The sequence below is a fragment of the Periplaneta americana genome, chromosome 9, assembly GCF_040183065.1.
Source record: "Periplaneta americana isolate PAMFEO1 chromosome 9, P.americana_PAMFEO1_priV1, whole genome shotgun sequence".
NCBI classification, from domain to species: domain Eukaryota; kingdom Metazoa; phylum Arthropoda; class Insecta; order Blattodea; family Blattidae; genus Periplaneta; species Periplaneta americana.
Window position 1 is genome coordinate 83,281,249 of NC_091125.1, and position 16,885 is coordinate 83,298,133.

A 16,885-nucleotide genomic window follows, 5' to 3' on the forward strand; every position below is an offset into this window, starting at 1 on the left:
CCATGAGAACAGATATAAAATTGCTGTCACGGGTACACATCATGTAATCTGATTAAGGCTTATTCACAATAAACCGAAAACGGAAACGACAACGAGAACGAGAATGGAAATAATGTTAACATAAATGTATTTAAATGTGAGCATTTATAATAGCTAAGTTTCCCGTTTTATTGTTAACCAGCCTTTAGAGATATATTTACGTAAATTGATAAGGTAAGAAGCAGGTTACTACTGGGTGTTCAGTTCAAAATGTGTCTTGGCTCGCTGTATGCCGTCATGTGGCTAGCTGATGAGCCTAGAGAATTCAATCTTCCTACACTTCCGCAGCTCAGGTGTATAATCTAAGAGGCAGAGAAGTTGGCTAGCAAGTACGGCGTTCATTCTGAAGAGTACGTGCCGATACGTACGGTAACGCCGGTAGTGGCAGGAATGTGAACTGTTTGGAAATACGTACTGTCGGGATATGGGAAGAGGGTTAAGACGATTACTTACGTATTTGTTGACATTAACTTCGACGGTCAACATGGACACGGAGCATTTGATTTGTGTTGTGGAATGTTACCGTACGCAACCGATGATAACACATACCCTGCGTACGACTTGCCGGCGCAAAACACAGTTCGAAAGAGGTTATGGTAGCACACAGACCGTACAGACCGCCATCTGTTGCTTCAAATCGGTGACCCAACAACAGTGACGTCATGACACACTTTGAAATGAACACCCAGTAGTGTGAATCTACATGCTTGTTTAGCCGAAACATTCCGATTACAAGATAGAATTTGTTAGATCGACAAGTTTTTCTGTCCTAAGTTGCACATAAACTTGATTCTCTTCTGAACATAATCTGTCCCTATTATAACATTACCGTATCAATACCTAGTATTTATACTTGAAATTGTGTAAATAAGAAATCTACTCGTATAAAGTATTAATTCTTGTTCAATACGTCATTATGGAGAAGGATTTCTTGCAAAGAGTTGACGTTATGCTCTGCTTGTGTAACTAAATCTTTAATCTCTCAAGTTGAATGAGCTCTTATTTTCTTTGCAGTGGCGCATCTGAATCTGGCGCAGTTACTGGAGCGACGGGGCCGCTATGAAGAGGCCATATCTGTGTACAGACGCTGTTCGAGACTCAACGGCGCAGGTCTCAAGGACCCGCGCACGCACGAGGCCACCAAGATCTCCGCACTCCTTCACCTGGGTCGCTTGTACGCCGATCAGGGCCGCCTGCATAAAGCCGTCGCCATGTATCAGGAGGCCGTGGACAGGATGCCCGAACATTATCCACCGCAGGTGAGGATTAATCTTGGTTGAAGCCGTAGCTTACGAGATAATATAAACTTGACATATTGAGACCTATTGCCCAGAAGCCAGTCATCTTATGTAACCAGCTATTGGTCGGAGATCACTGTTGTACTTTAATTCATAAATAAAATACATAGATAACTATACTTTATTATCTTTAAGGCGCGACATCACAATAATCGATATTTTCCCAAGTGTTACCCTGGCAAGTCAATAGGTTACAAATCGAGGTAGCGACTCAGGTGCCTGAAGCAACTACCGCTACATGGCAGTATTATCCATGTGTGAAGATGATCGATGTGCACAAAGCGGCACAAGCGAAAGAATGAAACAGTAGTTAGAAGATGGCTGCACGTCTGCACAAGTGTACCATTCTCGATCAGCGCTCCATTGTACAACTTTTCTGGGCGAAAGAACTGGCAATAACGATTATTATTAATAAAATCATACTTACTTACTTACAAATGGCTTTTAAGGAACCCGAAGGTTCATTGCCGCCCTCACATAAGCCCGCCAGCGGTCCCTATCCTGTGCAAGATTAATCCAGTCTCTATCATCATACCCCACCTCCCTCAAATCCATTTTAATATTATCCTCCCATCTACGTCTCGGCCTCCCTAAAGGTCTTTTTCCCTCCGGTCTCCCAACTAACACTCTATATGCATTTCTGGATTCGCCCATACGTGCTACATGCCCTGCCCATCTCAAACGTCTCGATTTTATGTTCCTAATTATGTCAGGTGAAGAATACAATGCGTGCAGTTCTGTGTTGTGTAACTTTCTCCATTCTCCTGTAACTTCATCCCGCTTAGCCCCAAATATTTTCCTTAGCACCTTATTCTCAAACACTCTGAACCTATGTTCCTCTCTCAAAGTGAGAGTCCAAGTTTCACAACCATACAGAAGAACCGGTAATATAACTGTTTTATAAATTCTAACTTTCAGATTTTTCGACAGCAGACTGGATGATAAGAGCTTCTCAACCGAATAATAACACGCATTTCCCATATTTATTCTGCGTTTAATTTCCTCCCGAGTGTCATTTATATTTGTTACTGTTGCTCCAAGATATTTGAATTTTTCCACCTCTTCGAAGGATAAATCTCCAATTTTTATATTTCCATTTCGTACAATATTCTGGTCACGAGACATAATCATATACTTTGTCTTTTCGGGATTTACTTCCAAACCGATCGCTCTACTTGCTTCAAGTAAAATTTCCGTGTTTTCCCTAATCGTTTGTGTATTTTCTCCTAACATATTCACGTCATCCGCATAGACAAGAAGCTGATGTAACCCGTTCAATTCCAAACCCTGCCTGTTATCCTGAACTTTCCTAATGGCATATTCTAGAGCGAAGTTAAAAAGTAAAGGTGATAGTGCATCTCCCTGCTTTAGCCCGCAGTGAATTGGAAAAGCATCAGATAGAAACTGACCTATACGGACTCTGCTGTATGTTTCACTGAGACACATTTTAATTAATCGAACTAGTTTCTTGGGAATACCAAATTCAATAAGAATATCATATAATACTTCCCTCTTAACCGAGTCATAAGCCTTTTTGAAATCTATGAATAACTGATGTACTGTACCCTTATACTCCCATTTTTTCTCCATTATCTGTCGAATACAAAAAATCTGATCAATAGTCGATCTATTACGCCGAAAACCACACTGATGATCCCCAATAATTTGATCTACGTACGGAGTTAATCTTCTCAAAAGAATATTGGACAACATTTTGTACGACGTCAACAAAAGTGATATTCCTCGAAAGTTACCACAGTTGGTTTTGTCCCCCTTCTTAAAAATAGGTACAATTATGGACTCCTTCCATTGTTCTGGTACAATTTCCTTTTCCCAAATAGCAAGTACAAGTTTATAAATTTCGCTATATAATGCACTCCCACCCTCTTGTATTAATTCTGCTGGAATTTGATCGATACCTGGAGACTTGTACTTTTTCAGATTTTCTATCGCAATTTCGACTTCTGAAAGCGTGGGTTCGGGTATAAATGGCTCAGCTGTTTGTATTTCAATTTCGTCCCGATCATTTCTATATGGCCTATGTACATTTAGTAGTTGCGCAAAATAGTTTTTCCATCTGTTTAGGATTGATGGAGAGTCTGCAAGCAAGTCACCATTCTGATCCTTGATCACGTTTACCCTTGGCTGATATCTGTTCTTAAATTCCTTTATACCCTTATATAAATCTCGAATGTTTTTATTCTTACTATTTGTTTCTACCTCATTCAGTTTTTCCTTCAAGTAACCTCTCTTTTTATTCCTAAGTGTACGACTTGCTTCCCGTCTTTCATTGAAATAATTATCTCTCTTCTCCTCAACTGGATCCTGTAAGAATTTCAATTTTGCCTGTTTCCTTCTTTCTACTACCATGCAACAATCTTCATCAAACCACGGTTTCTTTTTCTTAGTTTCATAATAACCTATGCTCTGCTCAGCTGCAATTTTGATACTATCTCTGATATTTTCCCACACGCTATTAACATCTAATTCTTTCTCAACTTCGTCGGAACTTTCTAAAGTGGCAAACCTATTCGAAATTTCGACCTGATAATTTTGCTTAGCTTCCTCGTCCTTTAATTTCAAAATATTGAATTTAGTAATATTAACTTGTTGCTCTACTCGCTTGGCTACTGATAATCTTTCTCTTAATTCTCCAATCACCAAATAATGGTCAGAATTACAGTCTGCACCCCTGAAAGTTCGAATATCTACTATACTAGTATATCTCCGTTTATCTATCAAGATGTGATCTATTTGGTTGTGTGTCAATCCATCTGGAGAAGTCCAAGTATATTTATGTATATCCTTATGGGGGAATGTTGTACTTTTGACAATTAAATTTTTCGATGTGGCAAAGTTGACTAATCTAACTCCATTGTCACTACTAATTGCGTGTAGGCTCTCTTTTCCAATAGTTGGTCTAAAAATATCCTCCCGTCCTACTTTAGCATTGAAATCCCCCAATAAAATTTTCATGTGATATCTAGGGAACTGATCAAAAGTATGTTCCAATTCCTCATAGAAGCTATTCTTTATATGGTCGTCTTTCTCTTCTGTAGGGGCGTGAGCATTTATAACTATGATGTCGCACCATCTACCCTTAAGTACTAAATATGATAACCTGTCACTGATAAATTCGACCTTTTTTACTGCTGATTTTATTCTTTTATGAACAAAGAATCCTGTTCCTAATTGGTGATTATTGTTTCCTTCCCCATAATACAACACGTAATCTCCTATTTGTGATATGCCATTCCCATCTAACTTAACCTCTTGTACTCCTACGAAGTCTATTCTATATCTAGCTAGTTCTTTTGCTACTAATGTTACCCCTCCTGTTCTATAAAGACTGGTTACGTTCCAAGTGCCAAATCTCAAATCCTTATTCCTTTGCTGTGGTCGTGCCAGAGAATCAGTCCTATTCCGAGGCTTATTATAGGGATACGTAACAAGCTGTTTTTTACGGTGATGGGTTGTTAGCCCTTCGCCCAACCCCCAAGCTGGAGGACCACCCCTTATCGGCTGTCCATGACTGCTTATTCAATATATTCGCAGCTACCCTCCATATCTGGAGGCCGTCTCCTCTATCCGCAACCTGAGGACGCGCCATGCCGTGGTGATAGGGACCCACAATACATGGAATAAAATCATAAAGAAATTAATAAAATCATAAGTAAATTATGTCCACATTTGGTGAGCATTGCTTATCAAGCCAATGGGTCTACAATTGGATGCAAAAGTTATCTGAAGAATGGAAATCTAATCGTATATTCCAGCAGTCCAGCATTCTTTACGCCCTTCGATATAATAACAGATTTTTAGTTATAAGCTCCTTTTTTTTAACGAGTTCTACATTTTTGTCTACTCTCTCATTTTTTTTCAACATTAATTTGTGTATGGGGTAGCTGCTCTCCCCTGCCCCCTTGACGACGCCCTTCTTAGTAATATTTATCACGATTTGTTACAGAATACGTACAGTACGTCATAGTTTTAATGTTCTACAAATGGTCAAATATTCGAGAAGCGTAAAAATGAATTCGTTTGGATCAGGGTTTAAGCTATAAAATAAACAGCTGTTGCAAAAATGCGCAAATAAAATATTATATTTCTGAAAATTTCAAGAAGCTTATGCAACATTCTGAATAATTGTGCAGAAAGATAAAATTCATATGGTTAGCTGTAACGAAAAACTATCTAATTTGTTTCTTGTCGTATTACTTTCAACCAATCTTACCAGACTCTAGGTAGTCCTATATGTAAGTAAATTATTAGACCTATGATGATTAGAATCAATTACTTCCGAAATTACATCCCATTAACTTACGTCTATTTTTATGAGCACTTCAAACATTAAAAGCACTTGATAAATCAAATTATTTACGAATAGGCCCTTCAAGATTATTGTTAGCAGAGTGCTAATTCTTCTTACTGAAAGGCGGTTTCTAATTTCAGTCTTTACAAGATGCATGAAACTAAAACCTCGCTCACAATTTTGCAGTGCTCGGGAAAAGTGACATAAGTCAGTTTCCACAAACCTTTTTTGATAATTTATTGACAACTTATACCGGTTTATGTCAATTTGATTTTTTTCTGTATGAATTATTGTAATGGGAGGAATACTTATGTATTTTTTCCAAGCGAACAGATGTTCCGTATGTTGTCAATAAATTATCAAAAAAGGTTTGTGGAAATTGACTTGTGTCACTTTTCCCAAGCACTGCAGAATTTACAGTATGCAATGAACTTGTTTCCTTATACTGCATAACTAAACCAATTAGATGAACTGTTCACTTCAGTTGTTAACATACATTAATATTGTACAATGTGTTTGAAATCCATTCCTGAACATCTATTACCAATACCTTCTTCAACATTGTGCATTCTATTAAAATTTAATTTCAATCTATAGATTCTTCAGAACTATTAGGTTATACACATCTTTGATTCCATTTTCTCCATAATAATCTTCTTTTCCGAAGTTTCCTCGAGCCAAATATAGTTGTCACATTTTTGCACACTTATATTGAAAGTTTAATGCATTTTAGAAGTCGAGTGGCAAAATACGACAAATGCGATTGTGGTTTAAACCGTCGTTTTGATTGCAATACAATATTATATATAGGCCTAATGTAGGAAAAAGTGGTAATGTTTGAAATTAAAATATAATTACATGAAAATCATGACAACACTATACGAGTTTATCGCTGAAACACAAATATTAGTTCCCATATTCCTCTCTCATACAGCAGAGTGGGGAATCACTGAGCGGGATGTGCTTCATTTGAATTAGAGCCGAAAGAATTTCTCATATGTAATACTTGCATTCCATAGAAAACAAAATTACTAAACAACAACATCTAACAGTAAACTCTCCGTAGCTATCTCTCAGAAGATAGCTCGTGCATTTCCCAACCAAGCGGTCCCTGGTTCGAATCCCGACGTGTACTGAAATTTATCTCCATACCACGGAATTGGGTGTTTGTTTCATGTTATATATTTATTTTGTTTTGTAACGTCTCCGCAGTGACCCTTCATCATGTTAACCAGGGGACCAGATAGTAGTAGATGCCTGCCATACTTATAAGAGATTCTATTGTGGTTCAAAGTGAAAGGCCTAAATATCTGCTTGAATATTTTAACGCCTAAGAAAAAGAAGAAAGTACACTAGGGTTATAAATATATTTTTGATATTTAATAATAATAATAATAATAATAATAATAATAATAATAATAATGTATTACTCGTGAAAATCCTAAGTTAATTAATCAGTAAAATTAATAGTGAAACTTCGATCCCATTGAAAATCATGCTCGGAAGAAAAAACGTATTTAAAGTATTGAAAATAACCTTAAAATTGTAGCACACCACTCGAAAGACACGATATGATCACTGCAAAAGCTAAAAACCCATCCAACCTGACCCAAATACCTTCGTTTCTTATACACCCGACCGATGATTATCTCCAAGATTTTCATACGCAATGATTACATAACTAAGTGGTATGATCACGATTTTACACTGCAGGAAAGCACTCCTTTCTTCGGTCCATTGTACTATCTACCAGAAATACAAATACGCAAAGCATACTAAAAGCCCGAAGAAACTAAACCTAATCTGTCACAGATCCTCTACCTCACGAAAACTCGTTAATTTATTTTTCCAGATATTGTATTATATTTGTCGCCGTTGTAACTTCTCTCAATTTTATTTCATGACGACATTAATCCCTTGTGTCGTGCGTAGCGACATCGAAGATTCAACAAATGAATTAATAATAAAAATTGATAGGCTAAATAATCATTACTAATTAATTACATATTTATTATTGTGTGAAGCATTTATTGCATACAGTACAGTGCCGTCTCTGGTGTTGCAGGCGGTGTACACGCTACTGGGCGAGGCTCATTCGAGGCTACAGCAGCACGAGGAGGCGGAGCGCTGGTACCAAGCGGCGCTGCAGGCGGAGCCGGGCCACGTGCCGGCACACCTCACATACGGCAGCATGCTGGCCAGAAATGTGAGTTCATATTGCTGTTGTTAAGACAGACTTGAACCTCACAAGTGATACCAAGAAGACACCACTTACGAGGCAACTAGGCCAGAGATAATGATGTAGGGTGGCCAGTTCCTTTCCCCCTCCATTGCATACATCGCCGACTAGCTACATATTACACTAGTCAGACTTTAGATGCATACAAACAATTGTTCTTCCTCTGACACATATCATAAAGTGAAATGTACAGCCTGATAATAGATATTACTATTAAAAAAAATTAAAACGAGGAGCGAATCAACTATCAACATACCTTCGTCCAAGAGATGTTTCTGTATTGCCGAGAATTGCAGTGGAGAGAAATAGAGGAAAGTCTATTATTAATAGGGTGACCAGATTCACATCGATAAAAAAAAGAGGACACAAAGCTTAAAAAACTAGGACATTATTCGAAAAAAGAGGACAAATTATGTACTTAGATTTAGACTTAGGCCCATATTATACTTTAAATTACGTCAATACCTATTTTATTACAAAATATTTACAATACAGATTTAGGTTTATATCATATTAAAAGTATTTTAATATCTATTTTATTACAAAATAGTTACGAAAAAGCTTAATAATAATGATTTTACCGTTAGCTACATACGAAAATGCTGGGAACTGTAATAACATTATTAAAGAGAACAGAAACTATCTATTTAGATGTACATGCGCACCTCGGTTTGCAGGCTACCTCTGAGCAATGACCATAACAAGGAGAGCAAAGGGATTTATGTCCATATATTCCCTCGATGCTTCTGCCACCTACAGGCAAATTACTTGAAAAGGCGTCAAAGCAGATAATTTCAAAATATCAGGCATACAAGTCACGAAAAGGAGGATATTTCTTGATTTTTTTAAAAATCCGCCCGGACACCGGACAAAGACCTAAAAAGGAGGGCATGTCCGGACAAAAGAGGACGTCTGGTCACCCTAACTATTAAAAAAAATTAAAACGAGGCACGAATAAACTATGAACACGCTACCTTCGTCCAAGGGATGTTTCTGTGTTGAATATTTTTGCCGATAGTGTCAGTGGAGAGAAATAGAGAAAAGACGAAAATCTTGTCTCTGTTATAAGTTGCACTACTACACTATGTGGCAGAATAAACTATCTAAAAAACAGAAAAATATATCAACTAATGTTTAAACACAAAACACACTTAGTATAAATAGTAATAGATAATGCGGTTATAATTTAGAGATCGACTAAAACTGCCTTACAGTATGAACTTCACGTTCACATAATGTTACAGGTAATGAATCTTGCTTGGCTTGCTTTTTGAGGGCCTAGGTGGCATTCGTGAATCTGATGCTTACAGGCAGACCATGCTGCATCTGCCTGAAAGAGTCAGATAGCCGAGCCACAGAGGACCTGAGCTTGAACAGTGAACACCCTAAATTATATAGCATATCAAGACCCATACAATTCTCAAAACTTCACTGTATCATATTTTTAACTGAGCTATTACAGGCTATGAACCTAGTACTTAAGGGAACAAGAAGAAGAAAATAATGTTGATGATGATGATGATTATTTTGATATTAATTCTTGCGATATTTTCTTTATATTTTGCTTATGTTTTTTTTATTATTTTTTGTACTTACAGTTTGTGAAGCAGTATAAGTTGAACATTTCTCAGCCAGATTAGATGAAACAGATTGTAAAGTTGGAGTTGTTATCAACTTCCGATATTCTTCAGGATGAGCTTTGTTAAATGAATCAGAAATGCCTTTATATAATTTACCGCAATATGGACAAGGCTATCTCGCATCACTTACACTAGATCAGGGATACAGAATTGGCGAGAAAGGGGTGGAAAGCATGGGGAAAGCGTTGGTTCCCCGTCCACAGTCCACCGGCATTCAATGACGTATCTGTGGCCCGTACGCAATCACATAAGACAGACACTGAATACAAATCCCCTCCCCTACCAAGTCAATGACGCGGGGGTGGAAGGAAGGGTGAGTGACGTATTCCGATTAGTGACGTATTCCGATTAGTGACGTAACGCCACAATTGTCGCCCAGTTCTGCAAGCCTGCACTAGATGATGTCGAGTCATTCAAGAGTAGTCTTAAGGCAGCAGAAGACGTCGTAGACGTTATTTCAAGCTCAATAATTTATACAGAAAACAACTGGGTAGAAAAAAACCAGCCCTCAAACTGAATACTAATTCATACATCACAATAATCACGCTAATTTTCCAACACTTATATGTGACACAGCACAGAATTATAAAAGTTTCGTATCAAAATATCCGCACACCTCGAATTCATTTCGTCATCATAGTTACATTCCCCCTCTTTCATCATTATTTCCTTTACTTTCCCACATTTCGGACTTGCTCCGATGTATAGTCGGCTGCGGGCAGCCACCGAACTACCCCGTGGTATGAGCCATTAGTCGCCGGTGGTAGAGCTACATATAGCTCATGGGACCGCGGTGGTGCCTAAGTGGAAAGGGAAAAGAGATTCTGCACACTGTAGGGAGTTCGAGAGCAGTCCGCAGGGAATCTGTAGCGCGGTGGGCTTAGGGTGTGCACTAGTGTCCTGCAGTATTCCAATATGAAAAAAGCAAACAAGCCATTAAAAACTTCATCTTATTTTGTATGAAAAACTAATCGCAAGATCTGTGCTAAAATCCTTAGGCCGGTTTCTTCAACCTTTATTAAAATGCACCTAACATAGCATTAATTAACTGTAAGTTAAAAGTATAAATTGCTGTTAAAAATATTGTGTTTCTTCAACTTCACATTTCACATTTTAACATTCTGTTTGTTAACTCTCTGTTAGGACCAGAGACTCTAGAGTTTAACCATAACCTATAACTAAGTATAGGCTCAATTCTGTTTTCTGAACTCTGACAATTGCGATTCTAGCTTGTTTCCGTTGTTTGGTTCAGAGAGGATAGAAGTCTTTCTATTCTCTCCGGTTTGATTTCTGCTTTTTTCCGTCGTCTGTATCACAGTAACATGGAGCGGCGTATTGGTATTGTTGTTGTGAAATGGAAAACACTGGAATAAAAAGAAATCGTGGGACTAATTTCTCTTCGTTCTAGAGAAGCCTTCTGCTGGAAATAATTTCGCAGTATAAACCAATTATTGAGAATAAACAAACAAACGGATCTACGTTGAAAGCGAAAAGTGAGGCTTGGCAGAAAGTAGCCTATATCTTTGTATGAACTGTTATTCAGTCCAATCACAGAAATAATCCGCTCTGTTTATATATTCATGGATATCATTTTCTAAATAATCAAGATATAAAAGTTCAGCATCTAACGCACCAGCCATATTGGATACTTCTATGCTAACGGAGAGTTAAATGGTTTAACTGCATGTAATTGGGCAGTTAAATTAACATAGATTTTAACAGCCTGTTAGTACTAATAGTAGTTGAAGAAATACTTCTACTGTTAAGTTTACAGTTAAAATAGAATAACACACTGTTATAATTTAACAGAGGTTGAAGAAACCGGGCCTTAAGCGGTTGAAGCATGACAAGAGGATATTGAATATATTTATAACAAGGTGAAACAAACGCGACAGGCCTCCTTCTGCAGAGCGAACATCGGCGAATATCGAACTTCGCCATACTGGACAAACTTGAACCGAACATAGCGCCTATAAAGCACGACGCTAGTATGCACACCATTCCATTCCGGGTAGTACAATGGGCCCACCCAATCGACCTACATGCGAGGACAGTCCCAAACCCGTGCCCCTCTCCTTAAGAGAACTAGTAGATAGAAAACCTCACAGAACAACTTACCACCACGGCGTCCAATTTCGGTGGCGGTCCGCAGTCGACTCTGCACGGGTCGAACGCCAGAATGGATAGGAACGGAGATGATGATGAAAGAAGGGAATTGTAGACGAAGTGAAGAGTGTTCGTGGAATGATAGGGAGAAACGGGAGTACCTCGAGAAATATTCCATCACAAATTTCATCACGACTTGGCCGGAGAACGAACCCGGACAGCCTGAATGGAAGACCAGCGCGCTAGCATTTCAGCCATAGACGTTCTATGACGACCATGATCTCGATGATAATAATAGTGATAAAATGATGATGAGAATGATCATACTAATTAAATAAGCAAACATACACAAACGTAAAAAAGAAAACGACGAAATAGTTCCTATTTTGTGAATTTCAAAACTAACTGCGTGTACTTCCCACGGTTTTAAATTTTTAATGAATCTGGTATTCAGCAATTTATTAAATATCCACAAATACGTACGTCTGAGTATGTAATTCATCTATGTGCTCATAAATCATAGTGCCCTGCACACATAGGCCGCGTCCGTTAGAATATAATTTCCACAGCGCTATATAAATAGCAGCCAAATTATTGTGTGCACAAATACGTATTTTGAAATGAACATATTCCACAGCAGAGTCCGTGTGTTAGCACAGTGACGACGCTTTAATAGGCACAGCGCCCTCAATTGTGCGCGCGGTCTAAATTATAAATAATTGCCCTCATTTCACAACCACCAAAATGAATAACAAATTTATTGACAGACAAAAACGCCGGTCTATGCAATCAATGTTCACGTCATACTGTGAGAGTATCTCTGAGTTGCACATTAGCTGGAGCGTTTATAAATTTCTTACTTTTCTATTATACAAAATGAAGGGAAAATATTAATGTGCTTTAAAGATCGATTTAGGAATGATTATGTAAGTACAAATTTTGACAAGTCGTCTTTCTATATACAGAGTGTTTCAGAATAACTATTTCTAATTTTAAGATACTATAACAGAGGTCGTGCAATTAAATACTTCTCTTAATATTATTCGAAAATGCTTCAGTATCGAGCAGTAGCGGTGCGTCCTGTGCTTTTAATGGTTCAGAGAACCCCAGAAAAAATAAGTAAAACAATTAAATTGTTTAAATAAGTGTATTTATAATTTACACTATAATTCTTTCTTCTTGCTCAACTTTAATAAGTTTATTTGCGGCTCTGATGTATTTTTGTCGTATGAAAATCTTTGAACCGCAGAGATTGAATACTTACATGCTTGTAAACTTCCGAGGTTCAATTTTTCCTCTGAACCTTGTCGAACCAGCTTCTGAACTTGCGTGCGGGGCGAGATGCAAGGGTATTTACTGCAAGGCAAACGTGTGGATGCGCTGACCCCTTGAACCAGCGCAGCTGTACAGTCACGTATTTATGAGCAGACTTCGGTCCTGGACACAGAAACGCATGAAGTTCAGAACACACGAACAATAGTGTTGTGTTGGTCGAGTGGATTGGGAGATGGAGCGCGCCGTTACTTCGTGTCTCAACATGTAAACAATCCGTCACAAAATATATTTCACCCTATACAGCTGCAGTATATACAGTACATTTCCAGTGTAGACAATAAATGTCTACCATTAAAGTATTAACGTGAGTTGTAACCTTCAATCAGGTGTCCCGACGCCGAAGTCTGTTACACGTACCGCAGCCAAGCAGCAATACACACAACGGTAATGCACATTACGTACCCACCTGTGCTGTTGCAGTCAGCACTTCACACGGGTCATGACGTCGTTTCTACTCCGTGTACTCTAAACCTCATACTGGTTACTCTGTGTCCCTAGCCCGAAGCCTGTTTATGAGACAGCCAACAAGCTCTGGCGAAAGAATTCATGATCCAAAACGGAAGTTAGCTTCAATCTGTAGCTGAGATCATGTTTTTAGCACGTGTACGTGTGTGTTATTGGTTGTTGTATTTATTAGTGGTTTCTTACAATCCTTTAAATGTCCATTTAGTACTGTACTCCTCCGAAATTCCAGACACCATAATGTTCGATCCTTAATTGCAACTGCTTTGAACAAAAAGTCTTTGATAGTAGAAGAGGAAGTATTTTGCCTTGCTACTAAGGACTCCTCTAGAAGCATTGTTATCATGGTATATTTCCAGACAACCAAGAAAGGATATATAATTGATCCTACCATAGGGATTGAAACGGGGAGTAGCCAGCAAGAGGATGTGAATCAAGAAGAGATCAACATTTACTTGCCAACAGTTGATTACTTCAAAGTAAAATACAAGCTTGAAATCATTGAGGTGATTGGTCTTCTTATTGAGCTCGTGGTGTGATTCCCAAGTTCTTTGAAAGCTTCAGGAAGACTTTTGAACTGCCACAGACACTTGACGTGGCTAACGAGAAAGACAGGCTACAGCGCGACGTCACATTCTTAGTCATAACATGGCCCACATTGAACAAGTTTATATGTAAATGCACGTTGCACGTGAGTTTAATATAGAAATTCCTTCGTTTTTTATTACTTTGAAAATGTGTTTATTAGGTGATTGTCAAGATGGCCATGACTAGACCATGATAATCGTATGACTTCAATTCGTGCCGAAGCCTGTCTTTCTCGTTAGCCACGAGACACTTACTACTGACATCATAACGTCATTTTCGAAGAGCTCTTGCCAAATTTTGAGTCATCATATTCACTCTACTTAATTTTATTCACTTTATAATTCATTATATACTGTATACAGTATGTTTATTTTAATTTTCTGTTAACAAATATTTATGTAAAACATTTACATCTGTAAAATTCATGTAGGAGAGTACACTGAGTCCTTCTGGGTACTTCCAATGGGAAGCAGTTAATAAAATAATAATAATATAATACTATTATTTTTACTATTATCACCACCATCATCATCATCATCATCTTGAAATAAAGAACTAGTCGTTATAATTTCCTTTAACGAATTAGGTCTTATTGTTGACCCATTTCGGTCAATTCCAGCAAGTTAAATTAGTCGTTTTAAAGATTTTCTTGGTCGTAATTCAACATTAATTTAGGTAATCTGTTGCCACTCATTCTTGAAACATGTTGTTGTCAATTGGTTTTTTATGTTTTTATTTTCTTTTCTGCTGATTCAAATCCTAATTCTTCTAATATCAAGAACTAAAGTAAACTAATTCACAATCATATGAATTCTTCAATTAACGACCTTCCCAACCACTGAAGCTATTCAGGAACGACATGTTACAATAATAATATTACAATAATGAACAAATCAGTTTTACCCAGATTTATAAATACTCTCTAATAAAGTTCTACAATAAAATTCTAATGAAATTTGTAGCTCAACCGCATAATTATACTCGCAATGCAATGTGAAGTGAAACTCTTACATTAGCTGAACCTTAATGTTTCACATCTGCTGGTTTACGACATAGTACAAATTATGGTCCACGTCTAATTAATCTGTATTAAAGTCTCATCCAGAATTGGCTGTTTTAGTAACGAAATTTTCAAATCCAAAATTAAATAATGCATATGACAGATTCCTTTAGTCTTTATGTATCATATGAGCCGTTGAGAGCAGAAGTGGTGTAAGTCAAAAATGGGTAATGAAGGTTAAAGTAAACATTCTGTAAAATACAGACCAAAGTAGCAATTAATATTAAATTTATTTAAACTATTAGTAGTCAGTGGAAAGCACGAAGTACATATTAATTGCTACTTTGCGCTGTATTTTACAGAATTTTTACTTTAAACCTCATTCCCAATTCTGACTTACACCACTTCTGCTCTTAACGGCTCATATATTGTAAAATAAGTTTATTTCTTCCGTAAGTATATTATTTCTCCCAATTATCTTTGTTACTATGTCAATTATGATCTGCTGCTACTAATAATAACATTAATTTATCGTCGTTGTCAATATCATCTTTACTCTGAAATTATTATTTACCTAATTTCTATTATTACTACTATTGTTATTAAATGTATTATCTTTATGTACCGATAATTCTTTAAAATTTCATCCTGCATATTTGTGAATTACCTTTCTACTCCTCTTAACAATTTTATCATGGTATTAGAATTTCAAATTTTAGTTTAGAAACAACATGGACCTACTGTCCGTCCGAATGGTTATGTCGCATCCCAGTTTCCCCCATCCGTTTCTGCTGGCCAGTCTTAGGTATTTCCTGAAAACGTTTGCTGTTCGGAATTGGACGTCTACGTAATATTGCATAGCTGTTTAAAATAATCTAAAGAAAATGGCCCCGTTAAGAAACTAATTTTCACCTGATTTCCCCCGTTTGGATCACCCTGCGACATAACCACTCGGACGGACTGTTGTATGTATTATGTGAATTACATACAGGCGAACGGTCAGTAATGTCATTAATTTCAAGCAGCTATTTGTTGAGGTATTTCAAACAAAAAAGTTAAATTCAATTTTGTTCGCTTTTGTTTCCTTTTCGAGAAAAAGATAGTTTTATGTGAAACATATTTCATAGCGCGTTTTCGGAAAGCAATTGATTTAATTCCCAATATGCTTAGTCACTTTAAAAGAGCATTATTGTGATAATAAATTATTGAATTAATTTCATTTTACTCCTTTAAATGTGCAGAAATCTGACCCGAACAAATGTAACATTTTAAAATTTCTTTGCAGAACGAAAAGTTACATTTCTTCGGATCAGATTTCTGCACATTTAAAGAACAAAACTAAAATTCTTTCAATCATTTATTATAATAACATAATGCTCTCTGAAACTGACTTCGCATATTGAGAATTCAATCAATGGTTTTTCCAAAACACACTATGAAATGTTTCATATGAAACAATTTTCATCATGAAAAGAAATAAAAAACAAGAAAAATTGTATTAAATGTTTTTGTTTGAAATATCTCATAGAATAACCCCCTGAAATTAATTACATTATACTAAACTTATGGCTCACTGTGTATAATTTGTTAATATACTTATTCCTGTTATCTTATGCCCAGATATGAACATTGTTAACCCAGAAATAAGTAAAATAAAAATATTTAATCACTCGTTTAAGTTTATTAAAATTTTATTTTGTTAAGTTTTGATTTATTAATATTTAATTATTTCATTGGAATTTTTTATTAAATTGTTTTTAGTTCTAATTATGATGAAATTCAAAACGGAACTGTCCCTGAACACGATCTTTGATCTCTCAGCGTAGTCTTATTAAAGTTTTATGCAACTTCTTTATTAAGCGTTTT

General features: G+C 36.8%; 1 protein-coding gene across 1 annotated transcript in view; it reads left to right on the forward strand.

Annotated features, from left to right (window-relative positions):
• The window catches only part of Tmtc2 (Transmembrane O-mannosyltransferase targeting cadherins 2), a 1,115,694-nt gene that overhangs the window by 1,006,630 nt on the left and 92,179 nt on the right, over window positions 1-16,885 (forward strand). Inside the window, exons 6-7 of the mRNA XM_069834199.1 lie at window positions 1,054-1,298; window positions 7,715-7,855. Coding sequence (XP_069690300.1) covers window positions 1,054-1,298; window positions 7,715-7,855 — 386 coding nt within the window. The remainder of the gene's footprint in view (window positions 1-1,053; window positions 1,299-7,714; window positions 7,856-16,885) is intronic.